The sequence below is a fragment of the Loxodonta africana genome, chromosome 15, assembly GCF_030014295.1.
Source record: "Loxodonta africana isolate mLoxAfr1 chromosome 15, mLoxAfr1.hap2, whole genome shotgun sequence".
In the NCBI taxonomy this organism is placed as follows: Eukaryota; Metazoa; Chordata; class Mammalia; order Proboscidea; family Elephantidae; genus Loxodonta; species Loxodonta africana.
Window position 1 is genome coordinate 7,585,548 of NC_087356.1, and position 22,594 is coordinate 7,608,141.

The 22,594-nt window shown below is 39.5% G+C and overlaps 1 protein-coding gene across 6 annotated transcripts in view; it reads left to right on the plus strand.

Annotated features, from left to right (window-relative positions):
- IL18R1 (interleukin 18 receptor 1) overlaps window positions 1-22,594 on the plus strand; it is a 61,863-nt gene that overhangs the window by 31,924 nt on the left and 7,345 nt on the right. For 4 of the 6 annotated variants that reach the window (XM_064268569.1, XM_010593573.3, XM_064268570.1 and 1 more), the window contains 5 exons: window positions 450-512; window positions 10,408-10,528; window positions 13,725-13,864; window positions 17,041-17,199; window positions 20,746-20,904. In XM_064268569.1, coding sequence (XP_064124639.1) covers window positions 450-512; window positions 10,408-10,528; window positions 13,725-13,864; window positions 17,041-17,199; window positions 20,746-20,904 — 642 coding nt within the window. The remainder of the gene's footprint in view (window positions 1-449; window positions 513-10,407; window positions 10,529-13,724; window positions 13,865-17,040; window positions 17,200-20,745; window positions 20,905-22,594) is intronic. The other 2 variants (XM_023552608.2, XM_023552607.2) reach the window with 2 other exon arrangements.

Below are 22,594 nucleotides of genomic sequence, written 5' to 3' on the forward strand. Positions count from 1 at the left end.
GGAGGCGTCCTGATTCCTCACACCTGCCCAGAAGCATTCCAGCCTTACCCAGACATGTTCGAATCCCCAGAGAATCCAAACCTGACTCTCAGTCTGCTGTGCCCCAGCGTTCAGTTTCATTTTCCTGTTCTTGCCCGTGTGTTCCCCTGAACACGTCACGGGTCTGCTCGCTGTCTCTGGAGCAGCATCTCCCTCTGGCTTTCAGCTGTGGTGAGCAGAAGCCACATATTTGAGCTCAGAGAAAATGAGGTTGAATGTACTGTCTCCACTTATGTGAACCTGGGGTAGATAGAAAGTAAAACAACAATATTAACGGCAACCTTTCTTCAGCGAAGGTACAGGTAAAGCGCATGTAAGGTGTGTTACACTGAAAAAGAAAATTATGCCAAATGTTTGTCTTAGAGAAGCCTTGTACATTAATGCATTCTTTTTTCTTTTTTCACCTTCAGATTACAATAATATAATTCCAGTTCTTCTTGGAGCAAAGTTTAACCAGACTGAAGTGGAATTAGGTATATTTTGATGTACATGTATTCTGCATTTATGAACGGGGTGCATAACTGAGTCTTCCAAGGGTAAATCTGATTCATATTTGATCAAGTGTGTGAATAACACATTTCATATTTAGTAAAAAACGATAAATATCAGGAAAAGCCTGCCATTGTTTGAGCGTTACCACCTCTAGATAGTTTAAAATGAACAGTCTGTCCAGAAGTCTCTCGAACTGACTGGTTTGTAGACTGAGGTGTTAAACACACCAGGTGTAGTTTTTCTCTAGTAGCCTCTATGGTTATTTCTTTTTTAAATTTTTTTTTATTGTGCTTTAAGTGAAAGTTTACAATTCAAGCCAGTTTCTCATACAAAACTTACACACACATTGTTATGTGACGCTAGGCGCTCTATCCCTAAGGAAACAGCACACTCCTCCTCTCTACCCTGTATTTCCCGTGACCATTCAACCAGCTCCTGTTCTCCTCAGCCTTCTCATCTCACCTCCAGACAGGCGCTGTCCACATAGTCCCATGTGTCTGCTTGAGCTACGAATCACATTCCTCATCAGTATCATTGTATGTCTTATGCTCCAGTCTAATAATTGAAGAGTTGGCTTCGGGAATGGTTTTAGTTTTAGGCTAACAGAGAGTCCAAGGGCTGTGACCACTGGAGTCCCTCCAGTCTCAGTCAGGCCATTAAGTATTGTCTTTTTACTAGAATTTGAGGTCTGCGTCCTACTTTTCTCCTGCTCCATCAGGGATTCTCTGTTGTGTTCCATTTCAGGGCAGTCATTAGTGGTAGCTGGGCACCATCTAGTTCTTCCAGCCTCAGACTAACGGAGTCTCTCGTTTATGTGGCCCTTTCTGTCTCTTGGGCTCATATTTTTCTTGTGTCTTTGATATTCTTCATTCTGCTTTGCCCCAGGCGGGTTGGGACCAATTGACACATCTTAGGTGGCTGCTTGCTAGCTTTTAAGACCCCAGACGCCACTCACCAAAGTGAGATGCGGAACATTTTCTTAATACACTTTGTTATGCCAATTGATCTAGATGTCCCCTGAAACCATAGTCCCCAGACCCCCACCCCTGCTACTCTGTCCCTTGAAGTGTTTGGTTGTATTCAGGAAACTTCTAAGCTTTTGATTTAGTCCAGTTTTGCTGACTTCTCCTGTATTGCGTGTTGTCTTTCCCTTCAGCTAAAATAATTCTTGTCTACTATCTAATTAGTAAATACCTCTCACCCTCATAACCATCAAAGAATATTTCTTATGTGTTTAAATCTATGGTTATTTCTGAATATGGAAATTGTCCTAGTTATCTAGTGCTGCTATAACAGAAATACCACAAGTGGGTAGGTTTAACAAATAGAAATTTATTTACTCACTACTAGGAGGCTGGAAGTCGGAAATCAGAGTATCCACTCTCTCTGTCAGCTCTGGGGGAAGGTCCTTGTCTCTTCAGCTTCTGTTCCTTGGCTCCTTGGCTCTTCATGTAGTGTGGCACCTATCTTCCCCCATCTCTCAGCTTCCTTTGTTGTTTGCTTGCTTAAACTGCTCTTTTATATCTCAAAAGAGATTGGTTTAAGACACACCCTCTTATAATACTGCCTCATTAACATAACAAAGAAAACTCATTCCCAAATGGGATTATAACCACAGGTATAACCAAAAAAACCATTGCCTTTGAGTTGATTCTTACTCATAGTGACCCTGTAGGACAGAGTAGAACCCAAGGTTGTAATCTTTGTGGAACCAGACTCCCACATCTTTGTCCCCTGGGTCTGCTGGTAGGTTCAAACCACTGACATTTTGGTAAGCACGCGAGTACTTATAGGGGTTAGGATATACAACACAAATTTTGGGGGGAGACATTTCAATCCATAACAGAAATTTAGTGAGAACACTCTGAGTAAATTATTGTGTGGCTTGAATTATTGATTAATTGATTTGTTTTTAATCAATTGACTGAATTTACTGTACATCTGGGAATTGCCTAGATAGGTCTTATGAATCAACATGTCCAGATGACTAATTTTTTTAAAAGGGAAAGAAAGAAATTCATATGCTGAGCACTTACTATAGGAGTCCCTGGGTGGTACAAATGGTTAAGTGTTCAACCACGAACTGAAATGTTGGCTGTAGAACCCACCCAGACACTCTAGGAAGTCAGGCCTGGCTATTTGCTTCCAAAAGGTCACAGCCTTGAAAACCCTATGAAGCAGTTCTACTCTGCACCCATGGGGTCCCCATGAATTGAAATCAACTTGATGGCAACTAACAATAACAACAACAAGTACTTACAATAAACCAGGTAATACGTTAGGTGATTGTAACGTATTACGGAATTAAATCCTCCATGATCTCTGTGGGTCATTAATCCCATTTTATGGATTAAAAAAACCGAAACTCAGGAAGGTTAAGTAAGTTGTCTAAAATAAAACCATTGGAAAGTGGCAGAACTGGGACTCAAACCTGAGTTGATTATATCCAAAGTGTACACTTTTTGACCACAGTGATTTGTCTGACTTTACTATCCAATGCGGCTCTGATACTATGTCATTGGTATTCACAATGTGCTTGATTTCTATTTCAATTTTATCTTATCTTCAACATTTTTTTTTTCCTACTCATTTCGGGCTTAATTTGTACCTCTTTTTCTAGCTTGTTGACGTGGAGTGTTAGAGAATTAATTTCAATTATCCACTCTTCCAATACGTGCATTTTAAGCTCTAAATTTCCTTCTGAGAACTACGGTAGCTGTTTCTAACAAGACTGATATGCCCTATTTTCATTTCTATTCAATTCAAAACATTTTTTAAAATTCCCCTTGTGATTTGTTATTTCAACTCTGGATTATTCGCGTTCCTTAATTTCCTATTATTGGAGGGTTTTCTGCTTATTTTTCTGTTATTGATGTCCAGTTTAATTCCATCATTTCAAGACTATACACTGTGTCGTTTCAATCTGTTGAAATTTATAATAATTTGATAAGGCCAGAATATGATGTATTTTGTTGATTGTTCCAAGTGCATTCGAAACAAATGTGTATTCTACAGTTTGGGGTTTTATTATTCTATAAATATCAATCAGGTTAAGTTGGTTAATGGTGGTGTTCAAATTATCTATATACTTACTAATCTGTATGCTTTCTTGCTCCACCAGTTACTGAGAGAGATAATGTTATTATTTCCAGCTATGAAGGTCAATTTGTCTATATCTTCTTTAGTTCTGTCAATTTTTATTTTATATATTTTGTGGGCACATTCAAATTTATGACTGTTGCATTGACACTTGTATCATTATGAAATCTCTCCTTATCATAACCTGTATTTCTCAAAGCCTAAAAAACCAGTTGCCACTGAGAGTTGATTTTGACTCCTGAAGAACCCTTGTATGTCAGAGTAGAACTGTGCTCCATAGGGTTTCAAGGGCTGACTTTTCACAAGTAGACCTCCAGGCTTTTCTTCCGAGGAGCCTCTGGGTGGTTTTGAACTTCTAACCTCCCTGTTAGTAGCTGAGCGCTTAACTGTTTGTGCCACCTAAGGACTCTTATTTAACAACCACACCAGTTTTCTTTTGTTTAGTGTTGGCGTGTATTATTTTCTTTTACTTTCAGTCTTTCTTTGTCCTTTTATATAACGTATGCCTCACATAAATTACATGTATTTGAATCTTTTTTTTTTGAAATCCAGTCTACATAGTTAGTAGTCCACTTACTTTAATAAATTAACAATATAGTTGGTTTTGAAGCCTCTCATCTTACCGTCTGTTTCCTAATTGCTTTGTGTGTCGTTTCTTTTATTCTCCTTTTACTTTTGGATTAGAAATGTATTTTTTCTTTATTTTATTTTATCTGCTTTGTTATCCTTTAGCTACACTTACTTTTTTTTAATCATTCGTTAGTCATTCTTTGAGAGATTACAGTATTTATCAGTGTCTTGTTACAATAGTTGTTAGGTACCATGGAGTCGGTTCTGACTCACAGCGACCCTATGTACCACAGAACGAAACACGGCCCAGTCCTGCCGCATCCTTACAATCGTTGTTATGCTTGAGCTCATTGTTGCAGCCACTGTGTCAGTCCATCTCATTGAGGGTCTTCGTCTTTTCTGCTGACCCTGTACTTTACCAAGCATGATGTCCTTCTCCAGGGACTGATCCTTCCTGACAATATGTCCACAGTATGTAAGACGCAGTCTTGCCATCCTTGCTTCTAAGGAGCATACTGGTTGTACTTCTTCCAAGACAGATCTGTTCGTTCTTTTGGCAGTCCATGGTATATTCAATATTCTTCACCAACACCACAATTCAAAGGCGTTAATTCTTCTTCGGTCTTCCTTATTCATTGTCCCACTTTCACATGCATATGTTGCAATTGAAAATGTCATGGCTTGGGTCAGCCACACCTTAGTCTTCAAGGTGACATCTTTGCTTTTCAACACTTTAAAGAGGTCCTTTGCAGCAGATTTGCTCAATGCAATGAGTCTTTTGATTTCTTGACTGCTGCTTCCATGGGCGTTAATTGTGGATCCAAATAAAATGAAATCCTTGACAACTTTTCTCTGTTTATCACGATATAGCTTATTGGTCCAGTTGTGAGGATTTTTGTTTTCTTTTTTTTTTTAAGGTGAGGCTGTGGTCTTTGATCTTCATCAGTAAGTGCTTTAAGTCCTCTTCACTTTCAGCAAGCACGGTTGTGTCATCTGCATAACACAGGTTTTTAATGAGTCTTCCTCCAATCCTGATGCCCCATTCTTCTTCGAATTATCCAGGTTCTCAGATTATTCGCTCAGCATACAGATTGAATAGGTACTGTGAAATGATACAACCCTGACACACACTTCCTGACTTTAAACCACTTAGTCTCCCCTTGTTCAGTTCGAACAACTGCCTCTTGATCTATGTACAGGTTCCTCATAAGCACGGTTAAGTGTTCTGGAACTCCCGTTCTTTGCAATGTTATCCATAATTTGTTATGATCCACACAGTCGAATGCCTTTGCGTAGTCAATAAAACACAGGTAAACATCCTTCTGGTATTCTCTGCTTTCAGCAGGATCCATCTGACATCAGCAATGATATCCCTTGTTCCATGTCCTCTTCTGAATCTGGCCTGAATTTCTGGCAGTTCTCTGTCAATATACTTACTGCTGCAGCCACTTTTGAATGATCTTCAGCAAAATTTTGCTTATGTGCGATATTAATGATATCGTTCAATGATTTCTGCATTCGGTTGGATCAGCTTTCTTGGAAAAGGCATAAATATGGTTGGCCCAGTAGCTGTCTTCCAAATTTCTTGGCATAGATGAGTGAGCACTTCCAGCGCTGCATCCGTTTGCTGAAACATCTTAATTGATATTCCATCAATTCCTGGAGCCTTGTTTTTCTCCAATACCTTCAGAGCAGCTTGGACTTCTTCCTTCAGTACCATCAGTTCCTGATCATATGCTACTTCTTGAAATGGCTGAACATCGACTAATTCTTTTTGGTATAGTGACTGTGTGTATTCCTTCCATCTTCTTTTGATGCTTCCTGCATCGTTTAATATTTTCCCCATAGAATCCTTCACTATTGCAACTCGAGGCTTGAATTTTTTCTTCAGTTCTTTCAGCTTGAGAAATGCTGAGCGTGTTCTTCCCTTTTGGTTTTCTAATTCCAGGTCTTTGCACATCTCATTATAATACTTTACTTTGTCTTCTTGAGCTGCCGTTTCAAATCTTCTGTTCAGCTCTTTTACTTCATCTTTTCTGCTATTTGCTTTAGCTACTTGACATTCAAGAGCATGTTTCAGAGTCTCTTCTGACATCCATTTTGCTCTTTTCTTTCTTTCCTGTCTTTTTAATGACCTCTTGCTTTCTTCATGTATGATGTCCTTGATGTCATTCCACAACTCATCTGGTCTTTGGTCATTGGTGTTCAATGCGTCAAATCTATTCTTAAGACGGTCTCTAAATTCAGATGGAATATACTCAAGGTTGTAGTTTGGCTCTTGTGGGCTTGCTCTGATTTTCTTCATTTTCAACTTGAACTTGCATATGAGCAGTTGATGGTCTGTTCCACAGTCGGCCCCTGCCTTTTTCATCATTTCTTTCCAGAACTGTAGCCTATTTGATTCCTGTGTATTCCATCTGGCGAGGTCCATGTATATAGTTGCTGTTTATGTTGGTGAAAAAAGGTATTTGCAATGAAAAAGTCACTGGTCTTGCAAAATTCTATCATTCGATCTCTGGCATTGTTTTCATTACCAAGGCCATATTTTTCAACTACTGATCCTTCTTCTTTGTTTCCAACTTTCTCATTCCAATCACCAGTAACTATCAATGCATTCTGACTGCATGTTCGATTAATTTCAGACTACAGAAGCTGATAAAAATTTTCAATTTCTTCATCTTTGGCCTTAACGGTTGGTGCAAAAATTTGAATAGTAGTCTTATTAACTGGTCTTCTTTGTAGGCGTATGGGTATTATACTATCACTGACAACGTGTACTTCAGGATAGGTCTTGAAATGTTCTTTTTGATGATGAATGCAACACCATTCCTCTTCAAATTTTCATTCCTGGCATAGTAGGCCACATGATTGTCTGATTCAAAATGACCAATATCAGCCTATTTGAGCTCACTAATGCCTAGAATATCAATGTTTACACATTCAATTGCATTTTTGACGATTTCCAATTTTCCTAGATTCATACTTCATACAGTTGGGGTTCCAATTATTAACGGGTATTTGCAGCTGTTTCTTCTCATTTTGAGTCACGCCACATCAGCAAATGAAGGTCCCGAAAGCTTTACTCCATTCATGTCATTAAGGTCCACTCCACTTTGAGGAGGCAGCTTTTCCCCATTCGTCTTTTGAGTGCCTTCCAAGCTGGGGGGCTCATCTTCCAGCACTATATCAGACAATGTTCCGCTGCTATTCATAAGGTTTTCACTGGCTAATACTTTTCAGAAGTAGACTGCCGGGCCCTTCTTCCTAGTCTGTCTTACTCTGAAGCTCAGCTGAAACCTGTCCTCCATTGGTGACCTTGCTGGTATCTGAATACTGGTGGCATAGCTTCCAGCAACACACAAGCCCCCACAGTATGACAAACTGACAGACACGTGGGGGCTGTTACAATAACCCACTGCTGTCAAGTCGATTGCGACTCATAGCGACCCTATAGGATGGAGTAGAACTGCCCCACAGAGTTTCCAAGGAGCACCTGGCGGATTCGAACTGCCAAACTCTTGGTTAGCAGCCGTAGCACTTAACCACTATGCCACCAGAGCCATCCAAATAAGAGAAATGTAAAACTTAGTATATTTAAACTTCATAAGCATGCAAGAATCTTACAGCAGTTTAACTTCATTCATCCACTTCCTTCACTATTTCATATATTTTTCTTCTTATATGTTATAAACATCACAAGATATTGTAATTGTTATTGCCTCAAGTAATCAAAGTTCTTTTATAACTACCCAAATATTTGTCTTTTCTTTTGCTATTCATTTGTTCATGTATTTCCTTCCCTTCATCTGGGATTATTTCTCTTGAGCCTGAAGTATTTTTTTCAGCTATTTTTACCTGGTGTTATTGACTGAATTGTGTCCCCCCAAATATCTTTTGGAATCCTAACTCCTGTACCTGTGCATGTAATCCTATTTGGGAATAGGGTTTTCTTTGCTACATTAATAAGGCCATATCAGTATAAAAACCCTTTGCTGTCGAGTTGATTCTGACTCATAACGATGCTGTAGGACAGAGTAGAGCTGCCCATAGAGTTTCCAGGGAGAGCCTGGTGGATTTGAACTGTCAACCTTTTGGTTAGCAGCTGTAGCCCTTAACCACTATGCCACCAGCATTTCCATATCAGTATAAGGTGTGTCATAAACCTAATCACTTTGAGATGTGAAAAGAGCTGATTAGCACAGAGACAGTTGAGCAAAAATGGGGGAAAGTTAGATCCCATGTGGAAACACCAAGGAAACGAGGACTGCTGAGGCTAAAGAAGCTGAGACAAGGATCTTCCCCCAGAGCAGTTGGAGGGAGAAACTTCCCTTACAGGTGGTGCCCTGAGTTAGAATTTCTAGGCTCCTTAACTGTGAGAAAGTGAGTTTTTGTTCTTTAAAACCACGCACTTGTAGTATTTTTGTTACAGCAGCATTACGAATCTAAGACACCTGGAAGCATCTTTATTTTCCCTTCAGCTTCGAAGAGTATTTTATTTTGGTAAAGAATTCTTGGTTGGCAGTTTTATCCTGGGCTTTGAAATTGCCCTTCTGTTGTTCACTGGCTTCCATAATTTCTGTTGAGAAATGAACCTTCCGTCTTCCTGTTGCTCCTTTGATACATATTTTTCTTTAGGCTGCTTTCAAGATTTCCTCTTTGTCTTTGATTTTGATGTGCTTAGGATACATTCTACTGAGCTTCTTGTGAATATATTTAATCAATTTTGGAAAATTTTCTGCTGTTACCGGTTTGAATATTTCTTCTTCCCCTTTCCCTATTTCCTCTCCTTCTGAAACTCCAATTGTATGTAATTACTATGTCCCACATGCCTCTTATGCTCTGCTGTATTATTTTCATTCTTATTTTCCTCTGTAGTTTAGTTTTGATCTTGGCTTGAATTCAAGTTCAATAATCCTGCCGTCTTTGATGGCCAGTAGGCTGTTAAACCCACTCAGTGAGTTCTTAATTTCATATGTTGTAGTTTTCAGTTCTTGAATATACATTTGATTATTTTTTATAGGTTGGTATTCTTTATTTTATAGGTTATTATTCTTTTTATAGATTGCTGTTATTACTACATTTCTATCTCTTCATCTATTTGTCCATCTTTTCCTTCTTTTATTTAACCTACGTATGGTAGCTATTCCAAAGCCTTCCTCTGCTAAACCCAGCATTTGTATCATGTATGGGCCTGCTTCTATTATCTATTTTTTATTGATTATTTTTCACATTTTTCTGCCTCTTTTCATGTTTCTTAATTTTTTACTGTGTCCTGATCTTTGTGTATCAAACAACCAACATGAATGAAGTTTGCGTTATTTTTCTCTAGGAGTGTTTGCCTTTCACTCCGTAAGGTGGATAGTTTGAGGGTCGATGATCATAATCCATCAGAAATTGAGTGATGGCTGGGTTGCAGGTCAGTTAGATTCAGTCTTCCTCTCATCCCCAGTAACCTGGGGGAGATGCCAGGCATGTGTTTGTTGTACTAGCTTTCCTCTGACAGGACCTGGTCTAAGTACCATGTGACTGAAGGAGATTTCATTCTGCCTTTGCAGAGTGCCCAAGCACTTAGTAGATAACGTGTGAGAAAAATGCCTTGCATTTGGGGGATTTTCCAGGTTCCAATCCATCATGCCATCCCATGTGGCTGTCAAAAACTCCACTTTATGCTTTTTTTTTTTTCTCTACAATCATCTTCTAGTGAATAAAATGGCTAGCAGTCTTATCTCACCTAAAAAGGGCTCTTTCTTAATTGCACCTTCAACTCAACTGTTTCTCTTGGTTTCCCCTGCACACTGATGCTTTTAATATATTTCCTTGTGGGATTTGTCCTTTTTTTTTTTTTCCTAGAAGTTGCAGTGGGAGTAATGGCCTGAAATTACCTACTAAATTGTGTACTGAAAAGAAAGTGCACTGGCCACTCTAAGTTTTAATAGTTGATTTAAAAATAAATTTTCTCTTTATCTTTGATTTTGATGTGCCTAGAAGAAGCTGATGCGTATTCTGGAGATGAGATGTAATCGTTTCCTAATTTGCCTGCCTTATACTTTTTTTTATTCCTTAAAATAAGGCATGTTTGTATTCTTTCTAGAATGTAGCACTGTGTTGTGTATTACATGGCGTAACATACACTGACTATAGTAATTTAAAACCTTTGGTAAATCTGAGTTTCTAAAATCTGAACACTGATGGCCAATTTTTGCCTAGGAGAAAATGTACAGCTCAACTGCTCTGCTTTGCTGAATAAAGATGATACAGTTTATTGGAACTTCAGGAAAGAAAACGAGACAGATGATAATGTACATGAAGATCCAGAAACAAAAATTAAGTACGTATGTTATAAAATACACTGGATTCTTAATTGACTAATGTGGTATTTGGAGTTAAAGTATAATTATAGTAACTAATTATAACTTCTAATCTGTAGGTTGATGGATTATGCAGAAATTATTGCAGAGATCTAAACTAGAAAAAGAAGGTCAATGACACCTTTTAATGTTACCTTTTGGAAGTAGATTTTGGTCAGGACCTGATGGAGGTGGGGATTTTCCCTAAGCACCTTATAAAAGAGCAAATACCAAGGCCACAGCTCTTTTGATTATGCAAAGTGTTGTCTTAGTTATCTAGTGATGTTATAACAGAAATACCACAAGTGGGTGGCTTTAACAAAGAGAAATTTATTCTTTCACAGTTTAGGAGGCTGAAAGTTCAAATTCAGGGAGCCTTTTTATGTATATTAGGAGAAGGCCATCTCTCTGTGTTGGCTCTGGGACAAGGTCCTTGTCATTGGTCTTCCCCTGCGTCTAGGAGTTTCTCAGCAGAGGGAACCAGGGTCCAAAGGACAAACTGTGCTCCCAGCTCTTCTTTCTTGGTGGTAGGAGGTCCATCTTTCTCTCTCCTTTTATCTCTTGTAAGATAAAAGGTGATGCAGGCCATATCCCAGGGAAACTCCCCTTACATCTGATCAGGGCTGTGACCTGAGTAAGGGTGTAGCATCCCACCCTAACCCTCTTTAACGTAACCTAATCTTGCCTCATGAACCATACGCAGAGATTAGGATTTACAACACATAGGACAATTACATCAGATCACAAAATGTAGGACAACCACACAATTCTGGGAATCATGGGTTCCCAAGTTGGCACATATTTTTGGAGGTATGCAATTCAATCCATGACAAATGTGTTAAATGCTTGATTTTTGCTAATGTGCCTGAAAAAAGAACGGATCAGGAGTTTCAAACCAGCGTAAGTTAATTTGGATCCCTCATGTGCGTGAATTGCCTTGCCATGTGGCTTATGCCTCTGTGGAGATGAGGAGTGTGCATGTTGCAGGGTGCTTCATCAGTACCTGTCTCTGCAAGACCTTGGGTGCAGCCAAGGTCAACAACACCTACTACCACTTCAGGATCTACATCTTATACACACACACTTTTTTTCTTCTGATTATTGAAAATCATTCATTCTAAGAAACTTGAGAAATACAGAGATCACAAAAAGACAGTCGTTTATGACAGCTTTGTATGTGTTTCGCGGGAATTCCTTTGATGAGTACAAGATACGTTGACATAAATATTGCCTCCTGCCTCGTTAGAGATAGTTTACTTTTTTATAGAACATCAATTAGAGTGATCATTTTATTAAAGATGAGAATTGAGAAGTTTTATCTAGTATAGAAAGGCTTTCAGAGACTTTAAATTATATTTCAGGGAAACCTTAATGTAAATTATCAGCAGTCTGCCCCATTGACACTCATTTTTCGTGGACTGACATGGAGCATAGTTATTATTGCATTTCCCTGTCAGGTTCAGTTAAAGAAAATCAGCAAGACAGTAAGGAGAGGTAGGGAAAGGGCCATTCAGTCTGCCAATGGTGCAATGGTTAGATATAAATATCTAAAAGGCGGCACATGTGTAAAAAGTTCCAAATGACATGGATATTATTCGTTGTTGTTAAGTGCCATCGAGTCGGTTACTACTCATAGCGACTCCATGTACAACAGGATGAAACCCTGCCCAGTCCTGCACTATCCTCACAATCATTGTTGTGCTTGAGACCACGGTTGTAGCCACTGAGTCAATCCATCTCATTGAGGATCTTACTGTTTCTCTGAGCCTGTATTTTACCAAGCATGATGTTCTCCAGGGAATGGTCCCTCCTGATAACACGCCCAAAATTAATATTAATATCATTTATATTTACATCTCCTATTTTTTTTTTTTTTTTTATGTTTACTCGGGAACACTGGTGGTGTAGTGGTTAAGTGCTATGGCTGCTAACCAAAAGGTTGGCAGTTCAAATACACCATGCGCTCCTTGGAAACTCTATAGGGCAGTTCTACCCTGTTCTGTAGGGTCGCTATGAGTCAGAATTGACTCTATGGCAATGTGCTTTTTTTTTTTTTTTTATGTTTATCTGGAAATCATGGTAGCATAGTGGTTAAGTGCTACAGCTGCTAAGCAAAAGATTGGCAGTTCGAATCCACCAGGTGTTCCTTCGAAACTCTATGGGGCAGTTCTACTCTGTCCTGTAGCGTCACTATGAGTCAGAATCGACTTGACGTCAATGGGTCAATGGTTTCTATTTATCCATTAAGGAATGACCTGCCTTATTGAAAAATATACAAAGCATATAGTCATTTAAGATTTCTTAATGACTTTAGGTATTATTGTAATTTTCAATTATTACACTGATACATTCAGATTCTAGTTAATGGTGATCCTAAGGTGTCTATCGCCATAGGCCATTGTACTTTTCAAGTGTTTTTTCTTCTTGTACTTTTTTTTTTTTTACCTCCTTGCTCAAGATTAGGCACGCTATTAAAAATAAAACCAAACCCGTTATCTAGTTGATTCCAACTCATGACAATCCCATGTGTCACATAAGAGTGGCTGGTGGATTAGAACTGCCAACCTTTTGGTTAGCAGCCTCAGTTCTTAACCACTGCACCATCAGGACTCCTCTGATTAGCTAGGAGGGGAGCAATAAAGGGAAAACAATGGTGAGATTGAATATTTTCTTGTGTTTTTGAGTTGTCATCATTACCTTCCAAGCATTAATTCTGGATAGTTGAAAGCACTGTCCCCAGCTGGCCTCAGGAAGGGGTCCCATTGTCAACCTAGGTGCTCCCCAGAGCAGGAGGAAACTCACTGAAGCCCACCCTTAAAACATATCTACCAGAAAGGAAAGACAGGATGTGATAAACACGGTACCTGCCTTTGAGTATCCTTTTTCCCCTTGCCGTTGAATTGATTCCCACTCGTGGGCAGCCCCACGTGTTACAGAGTACCACTGAGCTCCAGGGGGGTTTCTGGGATGTAATCTTTATAGAAGCGAACCCCCAGGCCTTTCTTACATGGTGCTGCGGGTAGGGTTCAAACTACCAACCTTCAGGTTAGCAGCCATTCACAAACCACTTATACCACGCAGGCACTTTTTGAGGATTTGCACATATGGATTCATCTCTCAAGCTTAATTTTGCTGGTAATGACCAAAGCTTGCTGCTAAATTCTTATTCTCTTACAGGACCTCTGAAGGCAAATGGCTTGCTTCAAGGATATTGCGCATAGAGGATATTAATGAAAATAATCTAAATTTTCCCTACAATTGCACAGTGGCCAGCAAGGGAGGCACAGACGTCAGAGTCTTCATCTTGGTGAGAAAAAGTATGAGAAACAGTTTCAGGTTTGGAAGTCTGTGGAAACTTGGAATGTTAGTGATGAGAGACACCTCAAATGTCATCACTTCCTCGTTTTATACACCAGGAAACAAACTCCCGAGTGGGGACATGATTCTCTCTGTGTCACAGTCATTCGATGGCAGGCGGGTGCTCAGCCCTTGCTGGAATCCTCCTGGGCCACAATTCCGAGTAGAGAATGAAAAAGAACAAAATTTCTTCTCTTGCTCTTAGAGTAGTAGTCCAATCTCAATGTAGAATCCAGGGGCCCAGAGCAGGGAAGCAGAAGTTGCTCAGGGAACAGACTCCGGTGGGTGAGGGCCTTGGGGGAAGCTATCAGAGCAGCCTTGTCACACCCACAATGCATATCCAGAGCTGCTTGGCTAGGATGAGGTCAGTGAGTACTGGGTGTAATGCTGCCTCCAGCCCGTCTTAGCAGGCACTGGGCTCAGGGGGCCCTTGGATGTGGTTATTCACTCAACACACATTAATAAGGCCGCCCTTCCTTGGACCAGCCCCTGGACTTAGCGTGTCTTAAAGTTTTCAGTGCCAACCTAATGGAGTGTTCCAGAGTCCTCCATCCCATCTTCTACCCATATAGTACAGCCCAGAGCCATTGGCCTAGTAGCTGCTCAGAATGGCTATGACTGGGGCCAGAAAGCTACATTTTCCAGTTGTCACTGCTCATTCACTCACTACTTATTCCCAGGCTGGACCGTCAATTTCCCAGATATATGGTAGGGAAAGGCTAGTCTGACAGAGAAAGAGAGAGAGAGATGCATCTTCCCAGATATATGGTAGGGAAAGGCTAGGCCTAGAGAGAAGAGAGAAGGGGAGGGGGAGGGGTGGGGGGAGGAAGAGCCAGAGAGAGATGCATCTTTTTTGGCTCTGGTGAAAAACAAGGAGTAGGACAGAGAGAACCTAAAGATCAGAAGCTGTTCCCTGGGTAGGTTTTCTTAGCCACCATTTGTAACTCACCTAGTGCACCTCTTTAAAAACCATTGCTCTACCATGAGAAGTAATACTAATAGCTAACATCCGTTTTATGTGTTTTATATGTATGCCAAGCTCTGTGCTAAGCTCTTTCTGTTGTCTTGCTCAGTCTTTACAACCAGTTTTTGTAGGTGTAGCGACTCACTCAAGATCACACAGCAAGTAAAGGTATTGATAAAACTCAGGCCTGTCTAACTCTAGAAGGTTCTTACCTTCTACAGGAATTATCACAGATGTCCCCCAGCCTCTTGTGAATGTACACGCCTTGGCCCATGCGCTTATGTGGGAGAGGCATTCAAATCTGTTATCCTTGTTTGATCCGTTGCCTTGCCTGGATCAATGGCTTGCCATCAGCCACCCCTGCCCTCTTTGATCAGTGCAGGACTGTGCTGTCCCTCCATAGAAGTTTCTGCCCTGATTCTTTCCCTATGCTGTATTCACAAATGTAGGTTGGGGAATAGGGTCTTCTAACCCACCATTAAGGAGCCTTGGTGGTGCAGTGGTTAAGCACTTGGCTGCTAACTGAAAGGTCAGTAGTTCAAACCTACCAGCTGCTGTGTGGGAGAAAGATGTGACAGTCTGCTTCTGTAAAGATTACAACCTTGGAAACCCTGTGGGGCACTTCTACTCTGTCCTACCATGTCATTATGAGTTGGAATCAACTCAACTGCAATGGGTAACCCACCATTATCCCATGGAGGAGTGTATATGTGTGTCCATGTGCATGTGTGGGAATCATGAATGTGTAGACTTTTCAAGGATGCAAAAGTCTCATGGCCTGGCTTTATTTAGAGTTCACTTACTAAGGAGCCCTGGTGGTTAAAGGAGTGCAGTGGTTAAAGCAGTCGGCTGCTAACCGAAAGGATGGCAGTTCAAAACCACCAGCTGCTCTGCAGGAGAAAGATGTGGCAGTTTACTTCTGCACAGATTTACAGCCTTGGAAATCTTATGGGGTCGCTATGAGTCAAAATCGACTCCACAGCAATGAGTTTGGTTTTTTTATTAAGCAACCTAATTGTTTTACTGGAAAGGTCATCCCTAAAAATGGTATAAGATAAGCACAGCTTTAAACTTGTTTGTCCTCTTTGACCTAGAAATCTTCCTTTAGAATCTATTCTGAGAAACTCATCAGGAACATGGGTGACAGTTTATACATAAAGTGTTTCATTGCAGCATTATGTATATTCATGAACACTGCAATCAATCTAAATAGAGGGGTATTATGAATTATAATTTTAATAACCTAGTAAAATGTTCATAATACAATGCCAAACAATAAAAAGTAATTACCAGCAATTACTCTCAGTAAAATAAAAATTTTCAAGAGAAAAAAAAGAGAGGAAATATACTATCATGTTAGTGGTGGCCCTCTCCAGATTGTGGGATGGTTGTTAAAAATTGTTTTATTCTTTAAAACCAAGCCAAACCGAACTCATTGCCATTGAGTTGATTCCAACTCATGACACAGTAGAACAGTCCCATTAGGTTTCCAAGGCTGTAATCTTTATGGAAGCAGACTACCACATTTTTCTCCCGCGGAGTGGCTGATGGGTTTGAACCAATGGCTTTCAGTTAGCAACGGAGCACTTAACCACTGCACCATCAAGGCTCCTTGCACGTAGGGATAGAATGCACTAAAATGTTTTCAGTTCAGGGCTCTGAATACCCTTGTGCACATTTTCATTCTTTAAAAATTTGAGTAGAAAGATCATTACTGAAGACTATAGGTAGAAATGTGGACTACCTCAATGGAATGTGTCAGCTCTTGAGTGTTGTTGTCATTTGGTGCTGTCAAGTTGGTCCCAACCCATAGCGACCCTATGTACAAAAGAACGAAACACTGCCCGGTCCTGCACCATCCTCACAATCGTTGTTATGCTTGAACCCATTGTTGCAACCACTGTGTCAATCCATCCTCTTGAGGATCTTCCTCTTTTTTGTTGACCCTCTACTTTACCAAGCATGATGTCCTTCTCCAGGAACTGGTCCATTCTGATAATATAGCCAAAGTACATGCCATGAAATCTTGCCATCCTTGCTCCTAAGAAGCACTCTGGCAGTAGACCACTGGGTTTGTATTAAAGATAACAACTGAAACGTGGCAGTGAAAGTCACTGGTAACATTTTTTTTTTGTGATTAATTATTTTCATTTTCTTTGTCTTTTCTTGCAGATAATGTTGATATCCCAGGCCACATTTTCACTAGAGGAATGATAATAGCTGTTTTGATCTTGGTGGCAGTTGTGTGCATTGTGATTGTGTGTGCCATTTATAGAGTTGACTTGGCTTTATTTTATAGACATTTAATTGGAAGAGATGAGACATTAACAGGTAATAGATATCATAATGTTGGGATTTCTTATCTCATGCATTCATAAAGAAACCAAATAAAGAAATATTGGTCTTCATCTTATTTGATTATATTGTTGACTTAATGTTTGAGAGAGGTTTTCCATGGAACAAATTGCTCTACATGTATCGTCTATTATGACCGTTGCTTGTGCCATCTTTTCTAGCACTTGTGTGCTGCCAAAGATTGTTCTCTAATTGTTTTGTGTATGTATGCTGTGTCTTCCTAAATAGCCTGCAGGATGCTCGAGCCCAGGAACTGCATATCTGAGTACCCTAGTACGCGCACCCTCTGGGTACACCATGTGGTGCATACATTCAGTAAAGGTCTTTTAGATTGAATTCAATTGTATTATGATTTATTATTTTAACCTGGTAAAGGAGGCTACATGATATGCCTGCAGGAACCCTGAACTAGAAGGCAAAAGATCCTAGTCTAGTCTCCTAGATCTGCTACTTTTTATCTACTATTACTATTTCTGTTGATGCCTTTGAATTAATGGTGTTGGTGAAGAATACTGAATATACCATGGACTGCCAGAAGAACGAACAAGTCTGTCGTGGAAGAAGTACAGCCAGAGTGCTTCTTGGAACCAAGGATGGCCAGACTTCATCTCACATACTTTGGACAATATTGTGAGGAGGGACCAGTCCCTGGAGAAGAACTTGGTAAAGTAGAGGGTCAGCTAAGGAGAGGAAGACCATCAATGAGATGGATTGACACAGTGGCCACAACAATGAGCTTAAACTTAGCAACGATTGTGAGAATGACGCAGAACTGGGCAGTGTTTCGTTCTGTTGTACATAGGGTTGCTGTAAGTCAGAACCTACTTGACGGCACCTAACAACTATTTCTATTTAGTGATTCTGTGCCTCAGTTTTCCTATTTTTAAAGGTGACTAGAAGTCCCAAAGGTCCTTTAAGATAATTACTGCATAATAAAAAGCAATGTAATCCATTGCACTTACTCTAATTTTTATATAAAGAAAACTCTCAAAATCTAGTAAGTTTTACAGTAGAAAGTCTCCCTCCTATCCTTGCCCCACGTCTTCATTTCCCACTCCCCAATAAATACTCCCCAATAGGTATTCTATCCAGGCTACTATGAGTATAGATTCTTATTCCACCCTTTCTTTAAAAAAAGAAAACCAATCTTGACCTATTGTGCACACAATTCTGAGCCTTCATTTACTATACCTTGGATACCTTTTCATAGTAGTTTATGAAGAAGCTCCTCATTTTTTAAGGTCACACAATTAGAATGTATCATTGTTTATTTAGTCTCACTTTGATGGACATTTGGGCTGTTTCTAATCTTTTGTTATTATAGAAATGCTGCAATGGATAACTCTGTGCATTGATTTTTTTCACGTGTGTGAAGTATTTCTGGAGGAAAAATTCTACAAACTGGAATTTTTGGAAATACAAAGGGCAGACGGGCTTGTTATCAGGAAAGATATTACCAATTTGGTCTCTCCAGGGGTTGCACTAATCTATGCTACCACTTCCAGTGGATCTAAAACTAAACCAAACCCATTGCCATCAAGTTGATTCTGACTCATAGCAACCCTATAGGACAGAGTAGAACTGCTCCATAGGGTTTCCAAGGAGTGGCTGGTGGGTTCGAACTGCTGACCTCTTGGTTAGCAGCCAAGCTCTTAACCACAGTGCCACCAGGGCTTGCCCACAAAATGTCTTATCAAACTTGTGGATTTTTGATAGTCTGATGGGTGAAAAATTGTATTTCAGTGTAGTTTTAATTTGCATTTCATTTACTATACAAGTACATGAGAAACTATTTAAGATCCATTTGTATTTCCTTTCTCAAAGTGCCAATTCATATCCTTTGACCATTTTTCTATTGGGTTGTTGGACTTCTGTGTTTGTTTGTTTGTTTCCAGGAGCTATTTACATTTTAGGAAGGTTATTATCCTATTTTCTATAATATGAAATGCAAATATATTTGTTTTTCTTTTAGTTTGCTAATTTTGGTGTGCTATGCAGAAGTTGTGTATGTGTGTGTTTTAATGTAGTTAAATTCATCTTTTCTTTCATGGCTTCTAAATTTGGGTCCTAAGTAGAAAGGCCCTCTCAATCTCAATTTATAAAGGGATTCTCATTTTTTCCTTGTGGGATTTTTATAGATTCATTTTTCACATTTACAAAGATGCCGCAATATACAGGGAGCTCTGTATTTGATATTTTCCAAATAAGTTTTTTTGCTTACCTTAACCAAGTGCCATCAAATCCATTCCAACTCATGGAGACCCATGTGTTTCAGAGTAGGACTGTGTTCTATAGGTTCTGATTCAAAACGTTGAACCAGAATGCTGTAGGTTGAATTAAAGGATGTTTTGCCAGAAACAGGAGATACTGTTTGATGAACCTGGATGCTGTTGAGGATGCTGGGCTAGCCCTGACGCAGAGGGGCTTAGCACATCTGCTGTTGAACATAAATGATGGGTGCTCCACGAAGAACATGAACCTAGAGTGGTCTCATCCCATTAGATTTTAATATAGGATGTAATTATATCTAGCCTTCAGCTCAGTAGCAAATTCATTAACCCCAATAATATATTCAAGCCTTAGTCTAACTCTTCTACCACCCAAATGATTGCCATGGGATAAAATGGACCCTTTCCCTATCACCTCCCCTTCTTCTACCAATGCCAATTAACAGCAACTGTATTATTTAAGACCTGACTCAAAATTTTCTTCTTTCAGACAGCAAATCCGTGGGATCACTTGTTGTTCTCTGACCAGGTTTTTTGTTTGTTTGTTTGTTAAGCTTTGTTTTGTTTTTTGCATCATACTATTTTGCTTCTGCTAATGTATTTTTTGTAACCCTTCTCAAGTTGTTGCATGTGTCTGCTTTTATCTTCTCAAATAGATTAGATAAAGCTGGAAGACAGAAATGTTTAATTTTTTAGTTACCCAGTTAGAAGAATAATCTTTCTTGTTTAGGTAACATATTCCTCCTGAATTTGTCCCTTAAGTCACTTGACTACTGCTCCATTATCATGAATTAGATGGAAGAGACGTTATCATTAGTGAGAACCTTTTAATGGACTAGAAATTTCCCTATTGGCATCTAACATCATGTAATATTTTCAAACAGCATATTGTTTTAATAGTTTCTAGTGTTTCTTCCCACTCTCCCATGGAAACTCTCAGCTTTTCTGTCTTTAGTTTCCAACGGGTCATTTTGAGGATAAAAATGGGAATGGTGTTTGAGTTAAATGACACACGTAAGCCAAGGCGAGATCTGCTTTCCAATCCTGGAATAAGGGCTATTTGGGTTCCTTGGCCTTCTATTACCTTTAAAGTTCCTTTACTGGCCTGATCTATCTCATGTATTTCTTGCTAGCCCTCTATAATGTCAAACCTTTAAAAATGTTTGATAAATGGTTGCTCGATTAGCATATGAGGTTTCAAGATGCTACGTTTGGGTTCTTGTTTTCGATGATTCTATTCTCCTTGATCACTTATATTTATACACTAATTAAAAGAGTAAAACTTATCTCCTAGATGGAAAAACGTACGATGCTTTTGTGTCTTACCTAAAAGAATGTCGACCAGAAAACTTCGAGGAGCACACCTTTGCTGTGGAGATTCTGCCCAGGGTGTTGGAGAAACATTTTGGGTACAAATTATGCATATTTGAAAGGGATGTAATGCCTGGAGGAGGTAAGAAAGAGAATTCCAGACAGAGCTAAAGGCAATTTTGTCTTTTTAAAAGATTAGTAGGTCATCCTTGCAGATGGCTACCTCTGTTTCTTAAAAACAAACAAATGAACAAAGTCTTCTAAACCAGAAATGCCACCTGAATCAATATAATCAATTGTGAGAAAAGCTACCGACTGTATTTCCATGCTTCTGATCATCTCTTCTTTTGGACCTTGTTCATTCATTCTATTTTACAGTTCTCTGAAAATCTGGGAAAACGAAGCGAGCATTCTGTTTTCTGTATCAGGTCTACATTGGCATTATCAAGAGGCATTTATCGAGAAATGCCCCTCGATTACTGAGAATACCTCTCTGGACAATATTTTGTAGATCAGAACCAGTGCCTAACTTAATATGTGATCTTTGGGCACAGGTTAATTCTTTCCAGAAAATGGTTGTTCTTTATTACGTTGACACTATTGAGAAAATTAACCAAAAAACCAAACCTGTTGCCGTCAAGTCGATTTCTCACAGCGACCCTACAGGACAGAGTAGAACTGCCCCATAGAGTTTCCAAGGAGTGCCTGGTGGATTCGAACTGCTGACCTTTTGCTTAGCAACTGTAGTGCTTAACCACTACACCACCAGGGTTTCCACTGAGAAAATTAAAGCAGAAACTAGGAGAGTTGGATAAATATGAGGAAAATTGTGATTCGTGTCAGATTTTAGTTATAAATTCAATGTTTTTTTTTTTTTTATCAATGTATGAACAGTAATGACCGTAGCACTTATGTTGAAGCAAATTACTGTTAGAATCAAAAAAATTTAGTAATCTTTCCATATTTTTTCTGAAGTTTCCCAGAGCAAGCACTTGAAACCTGGTGTCGAATTATTTTGGATGCTGGTGTTGTTAAAAATAAAAATGTCTTCATTGTTACCACCATTCATTTATTCATCCAACATCCATCCATGTATGAAACTCTGAGCTGGGCATTGAAAACATAGCAGCAAATCTTCCCTCCTATATTACAAACTAGAAAGGGACAATATTGCAAATTAGGGAGGTAAAAATACTACTATAATAAAAAACTTTTCAAAAAAACATAAGCTGAATTGTTGGATGCATGTAGCACTAATATTTTTGTGTGTCAGTTCTGTAAGAATGCCTTTCAGGGTGACTAAGTGAATAAATGTAAGTAAAGTGCATTTCTGCTTGGTCTCACATTAATTTTATTACATTTCATTTGTTCCTACTTGTCATTTGGAAGATAGATTTCTTAAGTAAAGATAAAGCATGTTTAGTTATATATTCAGGTGTGATTATTTGTGATTTAAAATCTCTGTTATTTGAGAAGGGAGCCCTGGTGGCACAGTGGTTAAGATCTCAGTTGCTAACCAAAAGGCTGGCAGTTCAAATCTACCAGCCGCTCCTTGGAAACCCTATGGGGCAGTTCTACTCTGTCCTGTAGGGCCTCTAGGAGTTGAAATCAACTTGACGACGGCAATGGGTTTGGGGTTTTTTTTCCGAGACGTGTCAGAGGTCTAGAACAGGGGTTGGCCAACTACCACCCACGGGCTACCTCTGGTCTGCCACCTTCTCTGGCACCCAGCCACACGTACTTGTCTGCACCTGCTTTCAGGCTAAAAAGGCAGAGTTGATTGAATAGTGTGACAAAGATGCTGTGGACTGCAAAGCCTAAAATATTTGTTC